This window comes from Natator depressus, chromosome 2, assembly GCF_965152275.1.
Source record: "Natator depressus isolate rNatDep1 chromosome 2, rNatDep2.hap1, whole genome shotgun sequence".
NCBI classification, from domain to species: domain Eukaryota; kingdom Metazoa; phylum Chordata; order Testudines; family Cheloniidae; genus Natator; species Natator depressus.
In genome coordinates, this window is record NC_134235.1 from 67,841,906 (window position 1) to 67,865,462 (window position 23,557).

The 23,557-nt window shown below is 41.5% G+C and overlaps 1 protein-coding gene across 1 annotated transcript in view; it reads left to right on the forward strand.

Annotated features, from left to right (window-relative positions):
* TCEA1 (transcription elongation factor A1) overlaps nt 1-23,557 on the forward strand; it is a 56,986-nt gene that overhangs the window by 18,276 nt on the left and 15,153 nt on the right. The window contains exons 3-5 of the mRNA XM_074944375.1: nt 1,986-2,091; nt 15,017-15,104; nt 20,489-20,637. Of these exons, the coding sequence (XP_074800476.1) occupies nt 1,986-2,091; nt 15,017-15,104; nt 20,489-20,637 (343 nt within the window). The remainder of the gene's footprint in view (nt 1-1,985; nt 2,092-15,016; nt 15,105-20,488; nt 20,638-23,557) is intronic.

The window sequence follows — 23,557 nt, forward strand, 5'->3', positions numbered from 1 at the left end:
TAGCAGAAAGTAATCTGAGATCAAATTAGAAAACTGTATTAAATTTTTTTTGGCAGATGTTTCAGTTTTGGAGCAGGAGGAAGAGGGGAAATTGGAAAAATATCCCTCTACATCGATAGATCTCTGAATAACTTGGGAGTATATTAAAGTAAGAAATACCAAATTATTGTGCTAAATTGAGATTATACCCCACCCACTAAGTTATAAAAGGAATGGATTGTAGAAGAATCTCTTCCTAACACTGTAGGTGGCAGTTGCCCTTGGGGTTTTAGTAAGCTAGTTTATCGTGTATACAATATATAAGTCACAAAGGACAGAATGTTCGTAAAATTCTTTGTTGTCATGTTTTAGGATCCTCTCCATCAATATTTTAGCTTTTTTCCAAGCTATTTGCCGAAGGGTGGGATTTTGTAAGGCAGTGGTTTTCAACCGTTTTTCGTTTGCAGACCCCTAAAAAATTTCAAATAGAGGTGCAGACCCCTTTGGAAAGTCAACGTGTGGTCTGCAGACCCCTACCATAGAAGTCTTAGACTGAAAAGTGACTGAGCAGAATTCAAATGTTGCAGGTCCTTGGCACGGCATTTGATGCAGCCTGAGAAAGGGCACTAAACTGGACATCTGTGATAATGACAACGCTTCTGGGCTTTGACCTGTAGGTGGGGGTATTAACATGCTTTTGGTTGATCAGAAAAATGGAATGCCTTTTCTGGGACATGAAACTTTATTTTCATTAGTCACCTTTCATGGACCCCTTAGACGTAGCCTGCAGACCCCCAGCGGTCCACGGACCACAGTTTGAAAGCAACTGTTCTAAGGAGTCTAAGTGACTTAGGAGCACATCTCATGGGAAGTAAATGGGATTTGTGCTTTGAAGTCACTTAATTGCTTGTGAAAATCCCACCCAAGATCTACTGAACTAAATTGATCAAATTTATGAAATTCATAATTTCTAACACTATTCAAACATCTGTAAATCATTTTAATATTTTAAATTTTTGACAAGCCATTGCTGTAATTTCAGTTGCATAATAGCTTTAATTGTAAACACCCTCTCTTATAGAATTTTTTAACTTTCCTCTTTTCAGGCTGAAATACTCAGTAGTCTGTCTGAAGATGAATTGTTCCGGGAAATATGAGCAATAGTTCTTAAGCTGTCTTTGAGGGCAAGGAAACAGACAATAAACATGGCGTTTTAAAAACAGTTTTCCAGTCAAAATGGAAAACAGTGGGAATTATCTGTTGGCAGCTACAATATGCCATTGATTACTAACAGGTATAAATATTGAAACTTGGGGATACTATTGACATTTTAAATGTACGTTTCTTAAATTACTTGTCCCTGAGAAGTTTCTTGGCTCCCTAAAATGAGAACATCAGTCATCATGCAGCCTCATAGAAAAGGTGGATTTCTTTATGTACATAGATATGTCTATGCATGTTGTCCCATCTCTTGTACTCTGCCTTTATCACTCTTGTGAATAATAAGGGTACTGAAATATTATAGGATCCTGTGCTGTGAGAGCAGATTTCTAATACACTAACATTGCCTTAAAGGAGCTTTAAATGTATCGGGCAACATAGCAGTTAAAAAAAAAAAAAAGTCATCCGATAGGATAACGTCAGGTGATGCAATTTCTATTTTCCTGTTTTAGAATGGACCTCTATCTAATATATTGAATGATCCCCCCCGCCACTTAAACCATAAAACATATGTTTTGTTCCAAGTGAACTTTTTTTTTTTTGATTGCATGCTCCTATCAAGAAAAGTTTATTAATGTGTTTTATCAGTATAAATGTGCAGGATGTCTTGTGAAAATCAATTCAGTAAGGATTTGCAACTTAATAAAGTAATTTCAGTCAACTTCATAGGGATACAACTGACTGGATGCTTAGATTTTTACCTTGCATTGTCAAAATGCAGCTTAGCTTTTTGTATCTGTTAAATGTCTTTCACAAATTGTGATGTATATCTTTTTCTGTTGCAGTCCACAAGAATTGGAATGTCAGTGAATGCAATACGCAAGCAAAGCACAGATGAAGAGGTTACATCTTTAGCAAAATCTCTCATCAAGTCTTGGAAGAAGCTGTTAGGTATGACTGCAAAAAGCTTTTTAACAATCTTCCTTCTCCCTCAGGCATTTAATCATTTGTATTGTGGGCATTATAAACTATTGCCACCATTTTGATTCTTGGCTCACCAGTTCTCACATTTTCAGTACTGAAGTTTTTTCTGTATCATTTTCATTTTCCCTGTGCCCTCTATCACTGCATTACTCATGGGTCCCCTTAAGGGCCATAGTCAGTGTAGCTTCATTGGGATAATGAGTTGCTAAGAACAGAGCAGCGTGAAGCACGTCTCTGTGACATGACTAATATCTATTGGACAGTTTCACTGCTTGCTACTGAACTAAGTTCCAGAGTGGCCTTATTGCAGCATTAAAACCTACTGACCTTTTGTTTGTCTGGATCAACTATTCTCTGCCTTCCAAAGTCTTTACAGTACCTGCACATCAAGGTGTTAAAGGGTTTTAATCTTAACTGTCAGTGGGTCATAAACTATAGGAAAGGAAAAGACAAAAATCAAAAGTTGACTTAATGCTATTAGTATTATGACTAGTACATAGCTCCAATCTTATAGTAAGAAAACTGAAGTCTAACTAGTTCTGTATGCCTTTTGCTCACTCTCTGAAACCTCAGTATTCATTAAAGGCACTTGAATAAAGTGAATGGAACTTAAATAGTATTCCTTTAAATATTGTGTACTAATTATTAACACATCTAAGGAAATTATTCTTGCAACATTTTTTATGCCAGGACAAATCACATCACTGTCATCTTAGTGCAGTTTTAAACACCTGAAACTGAAACTCATGAACCGTGTTTATTTGGAACATTGCTGATAATACATATAACTTATTCGTGGCTTCATCTCACATTCACATAAACTTAAGTTTAGGGAGTTTCTTCTGGTAGCTTAATATTTAAAATGTGAGGTCTGCTTTTGTTTTACAGAAATTACAAGAGCTGCTGGATTAATAGAAGTCTTTTCAGTTTAGACAAGTGTGCTATGCCAGCTGTCATCCAAGTTAGCTAGCTATACATTTCAAGGCAATCTAATTTCATCACCTTCGCTCTTTTCTAAATGATTGCAGGAATGGTTTGGCATCCGTTTTAGAAAAGTGTTTCAATAAAAAATGACAAATTATGGGAGTCTTCTTAATGGGGGTGTTTCTAAAGTAAAGGCTTATATATGCTGAATTAAAGCATGAAACAATATATAGGACTCTAATACCTGGTTGAGCAGGCATTTTGTGAAGGCAGAAGTACAGCAAGTGTTCTGGTGAACAAGCTTCTAAAATCATGTCCTGTTTTGTTATTACCAAGAGATGTACTTTACCAATAATTTGATCTGATGTCACTGGTAAATGTAACCTAATAAACTCAAATGCATATATTTTTATATGCCTTTATGTCAATATGAAACTTAGTGAAGTCTTCCATGTATTCTGTCTACTTGTTATGTAAAACTGGAATTTGATTCCGTAAAAAAACAACTGAGCAAAATGCTGGTAAATACTAAGAGAACAATACAAAATGGTTTTGTTTCTTATTCAAAATGTAAATTCCTGCTGTTCTGATATAAATAAATTGAAAATATACCCTTCCTTCCAAAACTTGTTACAAATTATCAGTAAATTATCCCAATCACTAGGCAACAAATGATATTTTCTTTATCATTTTCAGTGCAAACCTGCAGAATGTGCTAATATTTTTTTCATTTCAACCATCTTAACTTTAATCTACTTTTCCAGTGACATGTTTCTCCTTTTTCAACAATCTCAAAATATCCTGGAAAGCCAAACTTTTTTGAGGAGAGAAATATTTTCCAATTATTGTGAAGATGTTTTCTCCCATCTAATACAAATAATTAATTGGAAAATATTCTGAAAGAACTGCAGATAGCTTCCACTGGGATTTTCCTCAGGATCGTAAAGCTGGAGAAATATTTTTAAAAACAAACCATAGATAAGCTAGAGTTGTTCTTATTTCTCCTAAATTTTAAATTATGTTGAGATTATGTTGAGATTTTTAATTACTAGAGATCAAAATGACTACTCCAGGAGTATATTGTCTAATGTCCACTAACAAGTAGGTGTAGTAGATCTCTCTTGTTAGTGAGGTTTTTTGAAGAAATGGGAAGGTCTTGGACATACTTTAGAAATTGGGGGAAGATCTTAGATAGATAATAAAAATGCTGATTAATCACCAGTTCATAGTCTGATGAATATAGCTTTAAAAATAAACTAATACATTGCAATTCTGACAGTGAGGCAAAGATTTTAACAGTAAATAGGATGAGATTTCAAATTACAATGCAGAAAGTGACGATAAAATGTATTTGAATTTCAGATTTTGCACCAAACTTCTAATTCCCCGGCCTTGTCTGAATGTAATATACCTTACATTTTTGTCCATATATTTAAGAGTACCCCTAATATAGATAAATAGTTCAGAGGACATCTATGTTGTCGTTTCTTGATGTGACAAAAGACATAAATGGAAGATTAAAAATTCTCATAAATTGAAGAAAATATTCAAAAATAGTAGCAATAAGGATAAGAAAAGGTCATCTGACTGGAGCACTGGTAACTTCAGTCTCTCCATAGTAAGCAAACATTGCAACTTTTGGCATCTACTTTGTAGCTGTGAGACTAGCTACTTTTGCCTAAATCTGACCCACAGAAAGACTGAGTAGTGTAGATTTCAGAGTAACGACATGCCAGGCTTTAAAGTTTGGCAAAGAGCTTCTTGATTAAATCAAAGCAGAAATAATTTCTAGAACATAACAAATGTTCCTTTGGATTCAGTGTATTTGTTCTGCTTGTCTTTACCAATCCTTACCTTGACAGTGACTGATTTTTAAACGTTAGAATATATTGAGACATATGAAAGTGTTTCCCTTTAGAGGAAGAATTAACCTATTTCTATGTGCACTTTGAATACAGTAGAATCTCAGAGTTACGAATACCAGAGTTACAAACTGACCAGTCAACCACACCCCTCATTTGGAACTGGAAGAACGCAATCAGGCAGCAGCAGAGACCCCCCTCCTCCCCTCTCCCAAAATGCAAATGCAGTACCAGTACTGTGTTAAATGTAAACTACTGAAAAAGGGAAAGTTTAAAAAAAAAAAAAAAAATTTTGACAAGGTAAGGAAACTGTTTCTGTGCTTGTGTCATTTAAATTAAGATGGTTAAAAGCAGCATTTTTCTTCTGCATAGTAAAGTTTCAAAGCTGTATTAAGTCAATGTTCAGTTGTAAACTTTGAAAGAACCACCATAACATTTTGTTCAGAGTTATGAACAACCTCCACTCCCAAGGTGTTCATAACTCTGAGGTTCTACTGTAAGTTCAATAAAAGATCATTCTTACTACCATTAAAAATGCTAGCTGGCTACAATTCTGGCATGTAACTGTACTGATATCAAATGACACTAAAGTTTTGAAGAATTTGAAAACTGATAGCAAGAGTTTGTACTGGTGGTAATTAAAACTGAATTTTTTTTCTGAGATGGAGAGATGTGACCACACTGTATCCAGAACCCCAATTATTATTATTTCAAGAGTAATGTGTGTAATTGCACCCATGTATCCTGTTGGGTCTATTAAAATCACTTCTGTATGTGAAAACATAGCATTGATCATGCACAGAACTGACTCGATCACCGATTTCCTTGATCACTGTGTAAATCTTGTTTCTCAGGCATACCAGGGCGAATGTTGGTTCACTGCTATAAACTCCAACTCATTATTGGAATTTAAAATTAATTACATTGTCGTGCACTGTAGAGTTGTGTAATTGGGCCAAGAGGGTGGAAAAGTTAGGGACTTCATTTTGTGTTGGCATTGATTTTGACTTTCACAGAAGAATTCAGAATACTGTATGTCAGGCTGTTGTACAAATTATTTCAATTATGCTGTTTGTAGTGCTTGTAAAACAGGGTATCGTCAAAGATGGCAACACAGGTGGACAGCTGTTAACTGTTCTGAGCTCTGAAATCTTTTGAGAGTTGTTAAGTTCAAAAATTCAGTTATAAACATCTTTTTACTTGACAGGTTGTGTATACTTTGTAAATTAAACATTTTTTGGAACTTTTAAGAATGAAGAGAGAACCTAAAAGAAATCAGGTGAGGTTCTGAACCTCAAAGCATAATCAAAATTTCTCTTGATGAGAACCACATGAAGTGTGAAAACAAAGACTGGTTACAATATTTTTGAAGCTTGGTTAGTAGACTCTCAGGTGGTGGCTTCCGAGCATCTTCTGAAAGGAGACTTGATGCAAGATCAGGACAAGATCAGTCTTTACAAAGTGCAGATAATGGTTGGAAGACCTTAGAAGCTACACAGGCCAAGTGGATACAGTTCAGATGAACATGCAAACTGTATTATTGGAGGTCATAAAAAAAAATCTTTCAGCCATGTGATGAGAGGAAAAAATTCTTTGCAAGTAGTGACACTTAATTGATATTATTTTATAGCAAATACCATGAAGTATCCTAACCTGCAAATGTCAGGTTAGATTTCAGGATGTGTTTTACTTTCTTTGATCCAGACAATTTCCTTTAAGAATGTGTAAAATCTAAATATTCTACAATGCAGCTTGAAATTTCAGAGTTATTTTTACTGAATCCTGAAGGTACCTATCTGGAAAAAAAATGCAGGAACTTTTAGAATACATTTATAGGGGCTCTGTTTAATTATTTACTGGGTTGGAGGTGCACATTATTGGATAATTGTAAGATACATTTTATTGCCCTTAATGAAACTAAGAATGGGGGGAGAAAAAGTTTTGAAATGAATGCAGAAGAAAAGTTTAAATGCTTATGAACTAGCAGTTTTGTTTCTTCTGAGTTTTTCTTCAAGGGTGCAAACAGAAGAATAATTGTAGTACTAGCCAAATCACACGTAAGTTAAGTGATTCCAAAGCATTCTGTATATAAGATCCTTACCTTATGTAATGAATCAGACTAGATTATGTAAAGGACGACACTTACCAATTTTCTCCAGTAACTTTATTTTGAACAAAACCAAATGCCAATTATATATCCTTGTGTTTGTAACTTTTTTACTATCGGCAATACTAGTGTGTGTGTGTGTGTGTGTGTGTATGTATATATATATATATATATATATATATATATATAATATATAGACATCAAATAGAATAAAAACTTCTGAAAAGCTTCTGAATTCCCATAGAAAGTTTGACCTTTGGAGGGAAGAGCCTGTTGTGACTATTGCTCAAGTGAATAATTACATAACAAATAGACAAGGTAGGTGAGGTAATATCTTTTCTTGGACCAATTTCTGTGGGTGAGAAAGACAAGCTTTTGAGCTTCCAGAGAGTTCTTCGGGTCTGGGAAACTTAATCAGAGTGTCACAAGCTAATGTTTGAACAGATTGTTTAGCATAAGTAGTTAACAGACATTTCAAGTGACCATTCAAGTTGAAGTGGCCGGCTAATGCCCCTCCACTCATAGAGAGGAAAGGAAGGGGGGGAACTGCTGCGGGGTTGGGGTTGTTAGTGGATTAGAGATTGTTGTAATAAGTCATAAATTCAGTCTCTCTATTCAGTTCACGATTTTCAGTGTCTAGTGAAGTTATGAATTTAAGCTCCCAGGCTCGTCTTTTAAAAGGATTGTAGAGGTTTCCTTTGATGAAGAGGTCTGAGAGGTCAGATACAGAGTGTTCATTTTGTGAAAAATGTTTACTGACAGGTGATAGGGTGTTTTTGTCGTCTATCGTTTCCTTGTGTAAGTTCATTCAAGAGTGTAGTGGTTGTCTGATTTCACCCACATAGTTACTATTGAGGCTTTTATTGCACTGGATGAGGTACACCACACATTGTGATAGGCATGTGCAGGACTCCTGGATCTTGAATGTTTGGGAGGGAGGTGTTGATCATTGTAGCAGTGGAGATATGTCTACAGGTTTTGTATCTGTTTTGGCAGGGTTTGATGCCGCTTGGAGTTGTCCTGATCTGCAGGGAGCTTGGAGAGGTTGGAGGGTTGTTTGAAGGCCAGAAGGGGAGAAAGTTGTGGGTGTATATATACCTTAATACACACACAACTATCTTCACCAAACAAAGACACTCCACAAGAGAAGTAGATTGCATCATGGAGGGGGCTTCCCAAATACCCCAAGAGAACCTGCTTCAAAATCAGAAATAAAACCCCCTCTGACTGCACACCTGTAGTTGTCACCTACCACCGAAACTGGAGCCCATATGAGGTATCATCAAACTACAGCTCATACTCAGTGGGGATCCCATCCTGAAAGAAATCTTTCCCTAATCCCCTCTTCTGGCCTTAAAACAACCCCCGACCTCCTATACATGCCTATCACAATAGCAACTATGTGAGTGAAACCAAACAACCACTATACTCGGGAAAATGATAAAAGACAAAAACACCCTATCAGCTGTGAGTAAACGCTTTTCATAGAGTGATCACTCTCAAACCTCTGTCCTCATCTTCAAAGGAAACCTGCACAACACTTTCAAAAGACGAGCCTTGGAGCTTAAATTCATAATTTTGCTAGACGCTAAAAATCATGGTCTTAATAAAGACACTGGATTTATGGCTTATTACAACAATCTATAACCTACTAACCGCCCCTGCAGCTCTTCCCTCCCTCCCTTTCCTCCCTCTTACTGGAGAGTTGTTAATGAGCCACTTCAGCTTGAATGGTCCCTTGAAATATGTGTTAACTACTTATACTAAACAATCTGTTCAAACCTTGTATTTAGCAGTGACAGGGCAGGTCTACACTTAAAATGCTGCATTGGTGCAGCTGTGCTGCTGTCGTGCTTAAGAGAAGATGCTCCTACACCGATGGGAGAACTTCTCCCATCGGCGTACTTAACCTCCCTGAGAGGCCGTAGCTGTGTCAATGGGAGAAGCTCTCCTGTTGACATAGCACTGTCTGCAGTGAGGGTTTGGTCAGTATAAATGTGTTGCTCCGGTGTGTGGATTTTTCACCTTGTCCTGTAGTGTAGACCTGGCCTTAATTTCCCAGTCCTGAAGAAGAGCTCTGTGTAATCTTGAAAGTTTTTTTCTCTCTCTCTCCAACAGAAGTTGGTCCTATAAAAGGTATTACCTCACTCACCTTGTCTCTCTAATATCCTGGGACCAGCATGGCTACAACAACGCTGCATACATGACAAATAGTTAATCTGTTTTTTCTCCCCAGCATTCTTGAGTCCTTTTTCACACCGCATATTACATCTGCAAACTACCCTGTGTAAATTAAAATGTGTAATTACAAAAAGAATCATTCAATAATACAGCCTGGATTTCCAATGAGGAAGCATAGTTTATATTCCTGCAGACAATGGGTATGTCTACACAGCAAAGAAAAACCTGCAGCTGGCCCATGCCAGCCAATTCAGGCTCACGGGGCTGGGGCGGCAGGGTTGTTACATTGCTGTGTAGACTTCTGGCCTCAGACTGGAGCTTGAGCTCTGGGACCTTTCCACAAGGGAGATGTTTTCTTTGCTGTGTAGACATACCCAATGTAGCTACTGATATCTGCACCACAGAAAAAGGGAGGTAATATGTACGATGAAAACCAGTCCTTTTACTCTTGTGTCAAAACATCTCTCCTGGTTTTGTCTTTTTATAAGGAAATCTTATAAACCATACCAGACAGACTTTCGTGACTCTCATACTTCATCATCTGGAATTTCTTGCTCTATTCCTGCTTCTCTATGATGCTCTTCTCTCATAGCTTCTTATTTCTCAAAGTGCCACTACAATATCTTTTCTCCTTGGATGTAAATTGCTGACAAATGAAATTACTTGTATATTGTCTGTTTCAAGATTATTTCATTAGTGCTTGCGGGAATATTAAAATATGGAGGGCATTTTTTAAATTGTCAGCCACCACTCTCACCTCCACCCACCTTCCTTATGTAAAGTGACTGTTAAGAAAGTTTCCCAGTCTGCTGCTGATGTATCAGAGAATTATGTGTGAATCAGTAACCTGTGGGCATGGCTATACTTGCGAGTTAGAGCGCATTAAAGAAGCCCAGTGTGCTCTAACTCATGACCTGTCCACACTGGCAAGGCACGTAGAGCGCTCTGACTCCGTGGTAGAGCGCTCCTGGTACTCCACCTCGGCGAGTGGAATAACGTTTTATGCGCCCCCACTGGAGCGCTGCAGCGCCAGTGTGGACTCCCTGGTCTGTTAATGCGCTCTGATTGGCCTCCAGAAGTGTCCCACAATGCCTGTTCTAGCCACTCTGGTCATCAGTTTGAACTCTACTGCCCTGCCATCAGGTGACCAACCGTCAGACCTGCCCTTTAAATTCTCTGGGAATTTTGAAAATCCCCTTCCTCTTTGCTCAGCCAGGCGTGGAGTGCTCTCAGCGCATCTTTCCAGGTCACCATGCCTCCACACACCTGCCGATCCCCAGTATGGAGCAGTGGCGAGGTGCTGGACCTCATCAGTGTTTGCGGGGAGGAAGCTGTCCAGTCCCAGCTGCGCTTCAGCCTAGGAATTACAATGTCTTCGGGCAGATATCAAGGGACATGATGGAAAGGGGCCATGACCGGGACGCACTGCCATGCAGGGTTAAAGTGAAGGAGCTGCGGAATGCCTACCGCAAAGCCCGCGAGGCAAACAGCCGCTCCGGTGCTGCCCCTGTGACCTGCCATTTCTACAAAGAGCTGGACGCGATACTTGGAGGCGACCCCACCTGCACTCAGTACCACCGTGGACACTTCAGAGCCCAGTTCAGCAAGGCTGGAGGAGGAGCAAAGCGGGAGCAAGGGTGCTGAGGCGGAGGAAGCTACTCCGGAATCCCTAGATGCATGTAGCCAGGAACTGTTCTCAAGCCAGGAGGAAGGTAGCCAATCGCAGCGGCTGGTGCTTGGGGAAGGACAAACACCAGAGGAGGTGCCCGGTAAGTGGCTTTTATTTTGGGATGGAAATTGTTCAGTGCAGGCTCTTGGGGCGAGGAGGGTTAGGGCTGCATGCATGCCTAGATGCGGAATAGGGCATTGATGTGCTGTCTCACATCGTGGTAATTGGCCTCAGTGATCTCTTCAAAGGTCTCAGCCAGAACTTGGGCAATGCGCTTGCTCCGGTTTCTTGGGAGAACCACTGTGGTCCTTGACCCAGTCAGGCTAACATGTCTGCGCCGCTGTGCCATGAGGGGCTGGGGGACCATTGCTGCACACAGGGCATTGCATATGGGCCTGGGGCAGAAGCCACATTGTAGTAGAAGACCCTCCCTTGCTTCCCAGATCACCCTCAGCAGCGAGATATCTTCCAGGACAAACTCCTGTGGAAAATGTGGGGGACAGCGTTCAGTATAGGGGCCCCCTGCAACTGTTGGCTCTCCCCAAGGCACAGAAACCCAGAGGACAGTACAGCTGTGAAAGAATCATTCCCCCTGGACCCTGTGCTTACTCACCATTTTGGGGCTCCCGTGGGTTGTGTGTGCTCGCTTTGGGACGGGCAAATTCTGCTATTGTGTACACTGTGTTCGTCCTTAAGTATGGGGGAATCATTGCTCTGTCTGGTGTGAACAATGCTGCCTCTGTTAAGTGTTGCATTTTGCCTTTATGGATGCAACCTTGAGATCTCAGCCATCCATGTTATCACCGGCCGAGAGGCTGCAAAGACTCAGGAAGAGGCTACATAGAAGGAAAGAAGACATGCTGCATGAAGTAATGCAGCAGTCAACGAGAATCTAAAAGCGCAGGAGTGGAGGGAGAGTGAAAGGAGGATCCACCAGCAGAATGCGGATTGCTGGCACAAAAGCGCGGAGCTCCAGCAGCAAAGCACGGATCGGCTGATAAGCATCCTGGAGCTCCAGGTGGACTCGATCCAGGTGCTCGTAGCCATGCAGGCAGAGCACTACCATGCCTGCCCCACCCCTGCAGCCTGCATCCCAAAACTCTTTCCCTTGTGCCCCCATGTCACCTCCAACCCACTTTCCCCAACATCCGGGTTCTTATCGCCACCAGCTGTCTCCAACACCTGTAGCTTCACCACCCAGCCCTGAAAACTACGACCCTTACCCACTGCACTCAACCCCCATCAGTGTAGCCATCCTGAAGTGCAGCACTCATTGCACAGCACTCCAGACAGGAAGGCTGAGTATAATAACAGGACATACACAAATCTGTAATTGTACCGTTCCTCACCCCAGCCCCTTGCCCTGTCTGTTTCCAAAGCAGTTGTGTTTCTTTTCAATAAATGAATTTTCTTTTCAATAAACAGATTTTTTGGCTTTGAAAACATTCTTTATTATTGCGTAAAGTAAAAGCTACCTTAGCCCAGGAAAGCAACAGGCACTGCAAGTAAGCGTAGCAAACACAGATTCCTACTAACATTAGAACCACTGCACTTCACTCCTGTGCAGGGCACCAAACCTTATTGGTGGCTTTCAGCCTCAAATTGCTCCCTCAAGGCATCCCTAATCCTTGCAGCCCCGCGCTGGGCCCCTCTAATAGCCCTGCTCTCTAGCTGTTCAAATTCAACCTCCAGGTGTTGAACCGACGAGGTCCATGCCTGAGTGAATCGTTCACCCTTCCCTTCACAAATGTTATGGAGGATACAGCACGCGGATATAACTGTGGGGATGCTGCCATCGGCCAGGTCCAGCTTCCCATACAGAGAACGCCAGCGGTCCTTTAAACGGCCAAAAGCACACTCCACAGTCATTCTGCACCGGCTCAGCCTGCTGTTGAACTGTTCCTTGCTGCTGTCAAGGCTCCCTGTGTAGGGTTTCATGAGCCAAGGCGTTAAAGGGTAAGCAGGGTCTCCAAGGATCACAATGGACATTTTGACTTCTGGGAAAAAAGTCCCGGCTTGCAGCTTCCTGTACAGGCCAGTGTTCTGAAAGATGCGCGCATCATGCACCTTTCCGGGCCAGCCTGCGTTAATGTCCGTGAAATGCCCCCGGTGATCCACAAGCGCCTAGAGAGCCATAGAGAAATACCCCTTCAGATTAATGTACTTGGAGGCTAGGTGGGCTGCTGCCAGAATTGGAATATGCATCCCATCTATCGCCCCTCTGCAGTTAGGGAAACCCTTTTGTGGAAAGCCAGCCACAATGTCATGCACGTTACCCAGAGTCACAGTTTTTCTGAGCAGAATGCGATTAATGGCCCTGCAAACTTGCATCAACACAATTCCAGCGGTCAACATCCCTACTCCAAACTGGTTAGCGACTGATCGGTAGCTGTCTGGAGTTGCCAGCTTCCAGATTGCAGTAGCCACCCGCTTCTCCACTGTCAGGGCAGCTCTCAATCTCGTTTTCTTGCGCCGCAGGGTGGGGATGAGCTCATCACACAGTCCCATGAAAGTGGCTTTTCTCATCCGAAAGTTCTGGAGCCACTGCTTGTCATCCCAGACTTGCATGACGATGCTATCCCACCACTCAGTGCTTGTTTCCAGAGTCCAAAAGCAGTGTTCCACGGTGATGAGCATGTCCGTGAATGCGACAAGCAATCTTGTGTCGTATGCCTTACTTGAGTCGATATCGTCGGAGTCCTCACTGTCAGTTTGGATCTTAAGGAGTAACTCAACTTCCAAACATGATGTGCTGGCGAGACTCGTCAGCATATTCCTCAGCAGTTCGGGCTCCATTCCTGCAGACTGAAAGGGAAGGCAGAGCGCGCAGCACAAAAAACGTTGAAAGATGGTGCCAAATATGCACAGAAGCAGAGGGATTGCTGGGATGCGAACCGATGCATCACGGGGTGTTGGGACAGGACCCAGAATGCCCTGCACCCTCCCACCCCCTTCCCACAAGCCACAGCGCCAGAATGGGAAGAGGTGCTCTGTGGGATAGCTGCCCATAATGCACCACTCCCAATGCCTCTGCAAGTGCCACAAATGTGGCCACGCACTGCATTTGCAGCTGACAGTGTGAACACACTGCAGTGCTTTTCCTACTGCGCTCTCCGAGGGCTGGTTTAACTGAAAGTGCCCTACATCTGCAAGTGTAGCCATGCCCTGTGATATTATAGAACCAAAGCATTAGAAGGAACCGTAAGGGTCGTCTAGTCTAGTCCCCGGCCAACGAGCAGGATTTGTTGTGTCTAAACCATCCATGACAGATGGCTATCCAACCTCTTCTTGAAAACTGGCAGTGAAGGAGCTTCCACAACTTCCCTAGGCAGTTTGTTCCATATCAGTATAACATGAGATTCATCCAGTGAAATTGTAGGCCAGTTGGTGGAAAAAGATGACAAAGTGCTAATACAACTCTAAAATTCCTGGTGAAAATATTCATGCAGTTGATGGTAGAGAATGTAAGAATGGGTGAGGTTGTCTGAATATATAGAATATTTCCTGTTTATACATCAGATAAGTGTTCTTTAGTTGCTATGGTGATTACTTATCTCTTCATACATAAAAAAGGGGAAGGGTCAGTTTTCCTTCTATATGAGAAATGCAAATGTTGTGTTTTAACAGTGTACTTGAATGACTAGTTTTCAACTTTTTATGGTTTTAGTTTTCTTAGTACATAAATATATATTGTGGGTTTTCTTTTATTTTAATCTTCAGGATTTTTAAAATACCACTTCTATTTTAATGCAGCATCTATTGTATTTGGATAATTTTATGTTTTCTTTTCTGTTGTCTTCATTCACGGTGATGAGTTTTAACTAAGTTAATTCATTTTTTTTATTTGATAGTCTCTTAAACCTTTGATCCCCTAGTTTTTTGTTTGGTCTTGTCTGTGTGGACTTAACTATAGAACTGTATGGTGCTTTAAAAAAAAAAAAAAGCACTGAATATGTGGTTGTTTCATTCTAATCATCAGGGCAGAGTTTTCAAACTTAAATGCCTCAATAAGTGGCTTGATTTTCACAGGTATTGAGCACACTCAAATTCCATCTTATGGAAATAAACTACATTGCATTTAACTTATACTTGGCTGCTATTTCTGTCCTATAAGAGGCAATGTTTATTTCATGGTTTGTACATTTCCAGATGGACCGTCAACTGATAAAGACTCTGAAGACAAGAAAAAGGAACCTGCATCTTCATCACAAAACAGTCCTGAAGCAAGAGAAGAAAGGTATTTGAACCTGTCTGTGTGTGTGTGTAATATAAAATGAACTAGCACAACAGATGAATTATTAATGTGAAGAATCAGTTTCTTAATAGATGCTTTCCTAAATATTTAATTTTTGTACAAGTATCTCTGGGACTAGGGAGGTCTGCCATGTTCTTATATCAAACACGTAATCAATGTCTAAAAAGTGGTGATGCCTGCACTGTCATCAAGGTTGGACAATCAGTGTAGATCAAAATAGTCATCCAGGTCTTTTGTGGTAGGGATGAAGGTAAGTCAATTCTGCTGTTAATAATATGAAAAAATGGCAGGTGATTAGCCACAATATGGGTCAGGTAGTCAAAATATCCATCCTGCCTGCTGATGTCATCTATTTAACATTCTTACTCTACAATACTAGGAGTCTTAACAATAACCAGCCTATTTTAATCAGTATCTTACATTTTAGGTAGAAACTAGGGCTGATAAGCTATTAAAAAAAATTAATTGCACAGTTAATCGTGCTGTTAATCGCACTGTTTCAACAATAATAGAATACCATTTATTTAAATATTTTTGGATGTTTTCTACATTTTCAAATATATTATTTCTATTCCAACACAGAATACAAAGTGAACAGTGCTCACTTTATATTTATTTTTGATTACAAATATTTGCACTGTAAAAATGATAAAAAGAAATAGTATTTTTCAATTCATGTCATACAAGTACTGTAGTGCAGTACTTTTATTGTGAAAGTGCACACCCTGTTTGGGTATTGGACTATGCCCTGGACTCCGGGCTTCAAAGTTTGTGGTTCCTGCCTGCATTCCTTCTTGGTCAGTGATAACCACCTATGCTGCTTATACTATCTTGGGGAAAGCCCACATTGTAGCAAGGTGCATGTTAGGGTTCCTTCCCCACTCTGAACTCTAGGGTACAGATGTGGGGACCTGCATGAAAACCTCCTAAGCTTACTTTTACTAGCTTAGGTTAAAACTTCCCCAAGGTACAAACTATTTTACCTTTTGCCCTTGGACTTCCGCTGCCACCACCAAACGTCTAACCGGGTTTATTATTGGGAAAGAGCCGTTTGGAAACGTCTTTCCCCCCAAAATCCTCACCAAAACCTTGCACCCCCCTTCCTGGGGAAGCTTTGATAAAAATCCTCACCAATTTGCATAGGTAACCAGAGACCCAAACCCTGGATCTTAAGAACAATGAAAAGAAACATTCAGTTTCTTACAAGAAGAATTTTAATAGAAGAAAAAGTAAAAAAGAATCACCTCTGTAAAATCAGGATGGTAAATACCTTACAGGGTAATTAGATTCAAAACATAGAGGATCCCTCTAGGCAAAACCTTAAGTTACAAAAAGACACAAAGACAGGAATATCCATACCATTCAGCACAGCTTATTTCCTCAGCCATTTAAAGAAATCAAAATCTAACTCACATCTAGCTAGATTACTTACTAAGTTCTAAGACTCCATTCCTGTTCTGTCCCTGGCAAAAGCATCACGCAGACAGACAGAGAGGCTTTGTTCCTCCCTCCCCCCCAGCTTTTGAAAGTATCTTGTCTCCTCATTGGTCATTTTGGTCAGGTTCCAGCGAGGTTATTCTAGCTTCTTAACCCTTTATAGGTGACAGGATTCTTCCTCTGGCCAGGAGGGATTTTAAAGGTGTTTACCCTTCCCTTTATATTTATGACAGCGCAATACCTGCCCTTTGTCCCCCCACCATACCTGGGAAGGGTGGGAACTTAGGAAGCACCTAATGGAAGAGCTATGAGACCGCAATTAGACCTGGGCCCAGGGAACCTCTGCTCCATAGATCAGCCTTACTCAGCAAGCAGTGCGCCTCCTGCCACAAGGCCCAATTCAAGAGTGAAGAAGTTTCCCGCCCTACAGATACGTCAGTGGGCCTTGTCAGGAGAGCAAGGAGCATTCTCATAAGCATGAGGTTGTCATCCTCCAAATCCTCTTTGAAGACATCTGATATAGCCCTGCCTAAACCAGGCAAGTCTATAAGCTTCAACCCAAGAGAACTTAAAACATCTTAAGTCTCAGGGGCATGTGACAAGTCGAGGGCTCCATCAGCACCAAATTGTGATCTGCTGGCACTGGGGCCTCTGGTAGTCCCAAACACAATCCTGTGGTGCACCTGACCGACAAAAACTGATCACTGAGAGCACTGGTTACCTTCGGTACTGTCTTTGCCTTCAACTGCTGTGGCACAGATTCTTTACTGCGACTCTTTTGGTTTGGGCGGACAAGACCCCTCTTGCTTGGGAAAGAGTTGAGATCTGTGCTCCTCCTGCGGATATCTTTGCTTTCCAGACTCAGTCTCCCACTCCATCAAGTCCTTCCTTGAGAGAATATATAACTCGACTAGGGGAACTGGCCTTTGGGAGAAGTGTCTCCCCCATTCCATCTTTGGGCTTTGACTTCGAATAGCATAGTTGGTACTGCTGTTGAAACCAGAAGTGGCTTTCTTCCCATTGGTACATTCTGAGCTGTGCAATGAACTGTTATTCCCTCTTCCACAACACACCTTCCTGGTCGGAGAACCTTTGACCAGCTTGGCACCAACCTCCACCTCATCACCTGATGACAGGAACTTGAGAGCTACAAACCACTAAGGGTATGTCTACGTAGCAACTGGATGCTTGCAACTGGCCCATGTCAGTCAGCTTGGGCTGCGGGGTTGTTTCATTGCAGTGTAGACTTCAAGCCTAGAAGTCTACACTGCAATGAAACAGCCCTGCAGCCCGAGCCCTGCGAGCCTGGGTCAGCTGGCACAGGCCAGATGTGGGTTTTTCATTGCAGTGTAGACATCTTAAGTCTAATGCCTCCCGAACCCCATGCACCCTTTGAGGGTCATCTAGCACCATTTTTCAACACGTGGAGTGCAAAAACAATGGACAAATGGGTTCAGAATGTCATCCATTCTAGCTATTCAACAGAGTTTGCATCCTTACTTGCTTCCCCAGCACCCTCTTAGGGGCCACTTTCATGAGAACATTTTCAAAGAAGAAGTGAAATCCCTCTTACAGTGGGGAGCAACAGAACAGGTTCCTCTTCAGTACCAAGGGAGAAGTTTTTACTTGACATACTTCCTAGTACCTAAAAAGGGCTATTGGAGACCCATTCTCGACTTCTGCCATCTGAACTTTTTTATTCGCAAACTCAAGTTTCACATGGCCATGTTGGTAACTATAATTCCATCCCTGAAAAAGGGTATGTGGTTTACAGCTCTCAACATGGACACCTGCTTTCACCTGGGCATCCACCCCACTCACAGATGCTTTCTCAGACTATTCTGGGCTCTGACTATTTTCAATAAAGAATACTCACTTTTGGTATTGCTCTTACCATCTCCAGTGTTTTTACCAAGGTGTGCTCTGTAGTATCAGGTCATATAATTGTGCAATGTTGTGGTTTCACAATCTTCCCCTATGTCAACGATTGGCTCCTTGTCACCAGGTTACACTAAGAGGACCATGTGTCAACTTTGACAATGCTGCAACTTCTCTCCTCTTTGGGAATCAGTATAAATGCTGAAAAATCCATCCTCACCCTTATGCAGACTTTAGACTTCACTGGGGGCATTGTTAAATTCAGTCATGGCAAGGGCTTCCCTGCAGAGGGACAGGTTTCAAGCTATGAACAATATCATAGAACAGGTCATAAGCAATCCCCAAGTGCCTGTCAAGACCTCTGTCTCTCTCGGAGGCCATGTGGCCTCATGTACTTATGTCATGTCATTTCCAAGGCTCCACCTTTGTTGCCTATAAGCATGGCTTCAAACCGTATACTCTCCATATTTACAGTCCTTAAGCATCATAGTGACTGTTCCCACCAAAGTGATATTGTCCCTGTTATGGTGGAAGAATCCCTGCCAGGTATGTGTGAGCATTCCCTTCCTTGCCTATGTGCCGGACAGGGTGATTGTTACCAACACATCCCTGTTGGGTTGAGGAGCCCATGTGGACAACCATACAGTACAAGGCACCTGGATATAACAAGAATCCAGGATGCACATTAATTTTCTAGAGCCGTAAGCAGTTTGAAGGGCTTGCGAAGCCTTTCTCCCGTTCATTCAAAGTCACTATGCCCTCGTAATGTTGGACAACATCAAAACTGTCTTTTGCATCAATAGACAGGGAGGAGCGAGATCCTTCCCCCTGTGTGCAGAAGCAGTCAGTTTGTGGAACTGATGGCATCAGCCATCAGATTACCCTGTTGGGAGTCTATCTCCCACAAAACCAGAATGTGCTAACAGATTCAGCAGACTCTTTGCTGTTAGTGTGGAGCAGGGTGTCGTGGGGTGTATGTACCCCACCTTGGCCCAGCAGCAAAAGGGGTAATACAGGCATTGCTGGCTGCTGCTGATCGGCATCCTCACAGCAGCTGGGAGGATAAAAGGGCTGAGAAGTAGAGGGGAGTGGCAGCTACCCGGAGAGTGAACAGGCCGGAGAAAGGAACTCCTGTCAGTAAAGTGCTAAAGAGCTGCCCAAGGACAACACCCCAAAAAGGGATGAACGGACCAACAGACTGAAGAGCCTGCAGAGGCCCAGGAGAAGGTAGGAAGCAGCTCAGGGCACTGACAGAGTTGGCGAACTTTGATCTTGCTTGTCTATCTTGAGGGCCCTGAGCTGGAACCCAGTTAAGTGGGTGGGCCAGGGTTCCCCTACCAATCACTTGACGGACCAGAGATCAGAGAGGATTTTCCAGATTCTGGAGTACCAGGAATAGACTGACAGTCCCGCTGAGCTGAGTGAGCCAGTGACCACACTCTGCTTGGCCAGGAGGGGCACCATTGCATTGACATACCACCTCACCAAGGGTCTCCCTTGGCGCCCCAAGTTGGACTGTAGCTGGGCTTGGGGCCCTGGGGGAGACTCCATACCCTATAGACTATGTCCACTCCCTATGCTTTGCTGGACTTGGACATGCTGAGGGGCCACCACTTTGGGGCGGGGGAAAACATCGTGGTGGGGGCTAGTGCCCTTACAATGCAAATATTGTGCGGGACTGATCTGTGTTTCTGCCCCCACATGTCATTCCTTGTAAACTGTATATGTTTGGGGGCTGGAGGCGTAAGTGGGACCTGGAGGGGTTGGAGTGGCTACTACAGCACAAGGGAGCCCAGAGGATCACTGGATCTGGGCCCCCCTCTTTAGTAAAATTCTTGTTGTACCCCATGTCACATAGAAGCAAGTATTTCAAACATCCTTTTTACTGAAGATTAACAATATCTGTAGCTCTAAATAATTGCATAAATGTTATCTTTGTTCTGTTATGGGAATGAGATGTAAAGATCAAACAAAAAGTTTGTTTTGATCTTTGGTGAAACGTGTTGGAAAAAAGATATTTCATACCACTTTTCTGTTTTCACCTACTTCAGTAGTTCCAGTAGCAACTCCAGCATCAGGAAAGAGGAGGCTAATGCTTCGTCAGATTCCTTCATCCCTTCTTTTCCTCGGGCTCCAAGTACTTCAGATTCTGTACGAGTGAAATGTAGAGAAATGTTGGCTGCTGCTCTCAAAACAGGAGGTGAGCTTTGTAGAACTTATTTACGGTATTGGATTTTGTTCTGTTTCTTCTTCCCATGTATCCTAGCACTGGTTGTCAGACCAGTCTGAATTCTATACAACCAGGCTAGCTAGTCAGGTATAGGTTCATCCAGATTAGCATAACCCAGTAACCCTGGAAACCTGGAAACATGATGAGGTGCATTTCCTGCTCCAGCCCATCTGACAACTACTTTCCAATAGCAGAGAATCCTCTTCATGATACATGCTAGCCATTACCTCCTTGGTATCATCAATTTAATCTGTTTCCAAGAAAGGTATCGTCTCAGTGTTTGTTTTTTGGGGGGGTACCACATTGTCCCCCGGTGTCCTGTGACCTTTCAAATTCTGGTAGCCAGAAGCTCCGTTTCCATTTCAGTTGCAACTTAATTTTGTTACAGTACATCTGGCACTGGTGTTTTGATAATTTTAAATATGTCAAATTCTTTAAGTATCCAATTTATGACAGCCGTATTCTATTCTCGTCCAGTTTCAGGTGTTAACTTCTATGTCTTTTGAGAGTTATAAAATTTGGAGGTGGACAAGACCTATGAAATGATCTATTCCATCTTGTTTTCAGTGCCAGGAGTTTTCTTACACCTTTGTGTTTTATACTGAAAAATAAGATTTTCACTATTTCCTTTGGGAGATTATTCTGTAATCCAGTAGATCTCTCTGTCAAGGCTTTTGTTTTCCTGCTGTTCCTACATTTACCCTGAACCTCATCCTATTGCTCCTTTTTATTTTTTATTTTCAAAATACAGAAATAACCTATACATTTTGTGCACATTAATATGTACATTTCCATGTACAAAAAAGCTTCTCCTATTACTGCTCTTGTTTATACTCTTCAAATTACTGTACAGTTTCATGCTCCCATCCTTCTAAAGCTATCCCTTGACCAAATTATATATATTTAACTCTGTTTTAACTTAAAACTTATTCCAGAAATGTACATAGTCCCTTATCAGTGGGAACCAAATCTGTTCATTATTAACCTTCTCTTTGGTTCAGACTGGCTTGTGTAGTAAAAAGGGCAATTTAAAAAAAAAATTTTAGGGACTTTTGAGCATGACACAGTTTTTGTATGAAGTTTGTTACAAAGTGTAAGTGAGTGAAAATAGCAAATGGGATAATATTGAGAATATGTACAAAAAGATCAGGGTGCTCAAAGCAATGTACATACAGGCAGCGTGGATCCTTCCTGCTACTTTCTCTCTCCCTTCAGAAAATGGAGCCTGGGTCCCCTTTTCTTTGAGCTCTAAAGCAGTGTTATATGTAGGTCCAAGTCCTGCCCTCAGGGTAACACTATCTCTCCCATAGTGGGGCTCACTTTCTAAATACTGAGTCATCCACTTTTTATACAGACTCACTTGCAGAGAGCTGCCAGAAGCAGCTGAACACTTATGAAAGACATTACTCCTTGTCTAAGTCCAGCTGGCAGTTAATGAAAGTTAAGATGCCTAACTGACTTAAATGCTTGGGTAAATGTAATTTAGTCTCCTAAATCACTTAGGTAACTTTGCAGATTTTATGCAATGTCAATTTAAATCACACTTGTCTTTGGAAACTTACCTAAAATTATTGCTATACTAACAGACTAGTGAGTTATTTCTTCTCTTCAGTTTTCTTACGTTGTGCATTTTGAGAGCATTTTGAGTGTAGGCATTTTCACTGTTTTTTCCCATTAGTAATCAGTCATGTTCTGCTGTTTTTATTGGCCTTTTACACAGCAAAAGGGGAGAATTTTTTTTTTTAGTAGAAATATGTGATTGAAAAAAAAAGTGACATGGGCATTTGATAGATGTGGTACCTGAAACTATTTTTTTACTTATTTTATGAAGTTGACTTAATTTCTAGTTGATGGTGTTCGTTGAGCTTTTTAAAATGCAAATGAAGGTGAGGGGAAGGAAGGTGGGAAATGTTGATAGCATGCTTGCACTGTCTGGCCTGTCCTCTGTCAAATTCAGAAGGAAATGTTAAATTAGAAAGTAAATGTTTCTTTTACTTTTTCTCTCCAAAATCTCTACTCAGAGATTTCTAAGATTGGGCATTTCAGGTCAAACTTTTCATGCTGTCTTTAGAGTCTAAGTATTTTACCTATTTTATTTACCACTTTAACTTTCCTGTTTTATTGCACTTCAGTTTGTCTGCTTTCCTTATATTTGTAATGTCCATTAAGCTCCTTTCTACAACTTAATTACTGATTCTGCTGTCATCTAACACTAACTGAATGTACCCACGCTATCCTTAGAGTGAATTTTATCACAGATGTTGAAGTGATATTCAGTGTTTTCTTTCAGAGAAGAGATTGGCAGTTGTCAAACTGAGTAGAATCTTTAAGACTTAACTGATAACACAAAAGCTCTTTGTACAGTACCTACATCTACAGTTTAGCTCCTGATTAAATAAGATTTTAGGCCAGGGGTCGGCAACCTTTCAGAAATGGTGTGCCAAGTCTTCATTTATTCACTTTAATTTAAGGTTTTGCGTGCCAGTAATACATTTTAACGTTTTTTAGAAGATCTCTCTCTATAAGTCTATATATTATATAACTAAACTATTGTCATATGTAAAGTAAACAAGGTTTTCAAAATGTTTAAGAAACTTCATTTAAAATTAAATTAAAATACTGATCTTGTGCCAGTGGCCTGCTCAGCCTGCTGCCAGCCTGGGGTTCCTTTCACCTAGGTCGGCAGCAGGCTGAGCGGGGCCTGCGGCCGGGATCCCGGCTGGCAAGGGGCCAGCAGCCAGAACCCCAGACCGGCAGCTGGCTGAGCGGGGCCAGCGCCTGGGACCCGGCAGACAGCAGCGTGCCATTAAAAATCGGCTCGGTTGCCGACCCCTGTTTTAGGCCATTGATTTTCTACCAATCTTGTCTTCTTTACCTTTTGTGTTCTCTG